The 1,190-nt window shown below is 38.1% G+C and overlaps 1 protein-coding gene across 1 annotated transcript in view; it reads left to right on the top strand.

The window, feature by feature from the left end:
* Positions 1-628: 628 nt before the first annotated feature.
* Positions 629-1,190, top strand: part of EMH_0057260 (Heat shock 70 kDa protein-like, related) — a gene marked incomplete at both ends in the record, with an annotated part of 876 nt that continues 314 nt past the window's right edge. Inside the window, one exon of the mRNA XM_013497448.1 lies at positions 629-1,188. Within this exon, the coding sequence (XP_013352902.1) occupies positions 629-1,188 (560 nt within the window). The remainder of the gene's footprint in view (positions 1,189-1,190) is intronic.

A 1,190-nucleotide genomic window follows, 5' to 3' on the forward strand; every position in this document is an offset into this window, starting at 1 on the left:
CTGTGTTCAGGATTTTAAGAGAAAGAATAGAAGTAAGGATCCGAGTACAAACAGCAGAGCATTGAGAAGACTAAGAACACAGTGTGAAAGAGCGAAAAGAACTTTATCGAGTAGTACACAAGCTACTATAGAAATAGATTCACTTTTTGAGGGTATTGATTACTCTGTTTCTCTTTCTCGTGCTAGATTCGAAGAACTTTGTATGGATTACTTCAGAAATTCACTTGTACCTGTAGAGAAAGTATTGAAGGATAGTGGTATAGATAAGCGAAGTGTACATGAAGTTGTATTGGTGGGAGGATCAACAAGAATACCGAAGATACAACAACTTATACAAGAATTTTTTAACGGAAAAGAACCATGTCGTTCTATAAACCCAGATGAGGCTGTTGCATATGGTGCAGCTGTACAGGCAGCTATATTAAAAGGAGTAAATAGTTCACAAGTACAAGATCTTTTGTTGCTTGATGTTGCTCCTCTTTCTCTTGGTCTAGAGACAGCAGGAGGTGTGATGACGAAATTAATAGAAAGAAATACAACAATTCCTACAAAAAAATCACAAATATTCACAACATATGCAGACAATCAACCGGGTGTACTTATACAAGTTTTCGAGGGAGAAAGAGCAATGACAAAAGATAATAATTTATTAGGCAAGTTTCATCTTGATGGTATTCCTCCTGCACCAAGAGGAGTACCCCAAATAGAAGTTACTTTCGATATAGATGCAAATGGCATTATGAATGTTACAGCAACAGAAAAAAATACAGGAAAGTCAAACCAGATCACCATCACCAATGATAAGGGTAGACTAAGTCAGGGTGAGATAGATAGAATGGTTGCTGAGGCGGAGAAATATAAAGCCGAAGATGAAGCAAATAAACAACGTGTAGAAGCTAAGAATGCACTTGAAAATTATTGTTATTCCATGAGAGGAACCATGGAAGATGAAAAAATAAAAGATAAAATATCCGCAGAAGATAGAGAAGCTGCAACATCTGCAATACAGAAAGCTCTTGATTGGCTCGATAAAAATCAACTGGCAGAAAAAGAAGAATTCGAAGCAAAACAAAAAGAAGTTGAAGCTGTATGTACACCTATTGTTACAAAAATGTATCAGTCTGCAGCAGGAGCAGGGGGAGGGATGCCGGGGGGAATGCCTGGGGGGATGCCTGATATGTCGGGTGCAG

Source organism: Eimeria mitis, genomic scaffold, assembly GCF_000499745.2.
Source record: "Eimeria mitis Houghton genomic scaffold, Emh_scaff2680, whole genome shotgun sequence".
NCBI classification, from domain to species: Eukaryota; Apicomplexa; class Conoidasida; order Eucoccidiorida; family Eimeriidae; genus Eimeria; species Eimeria mitis.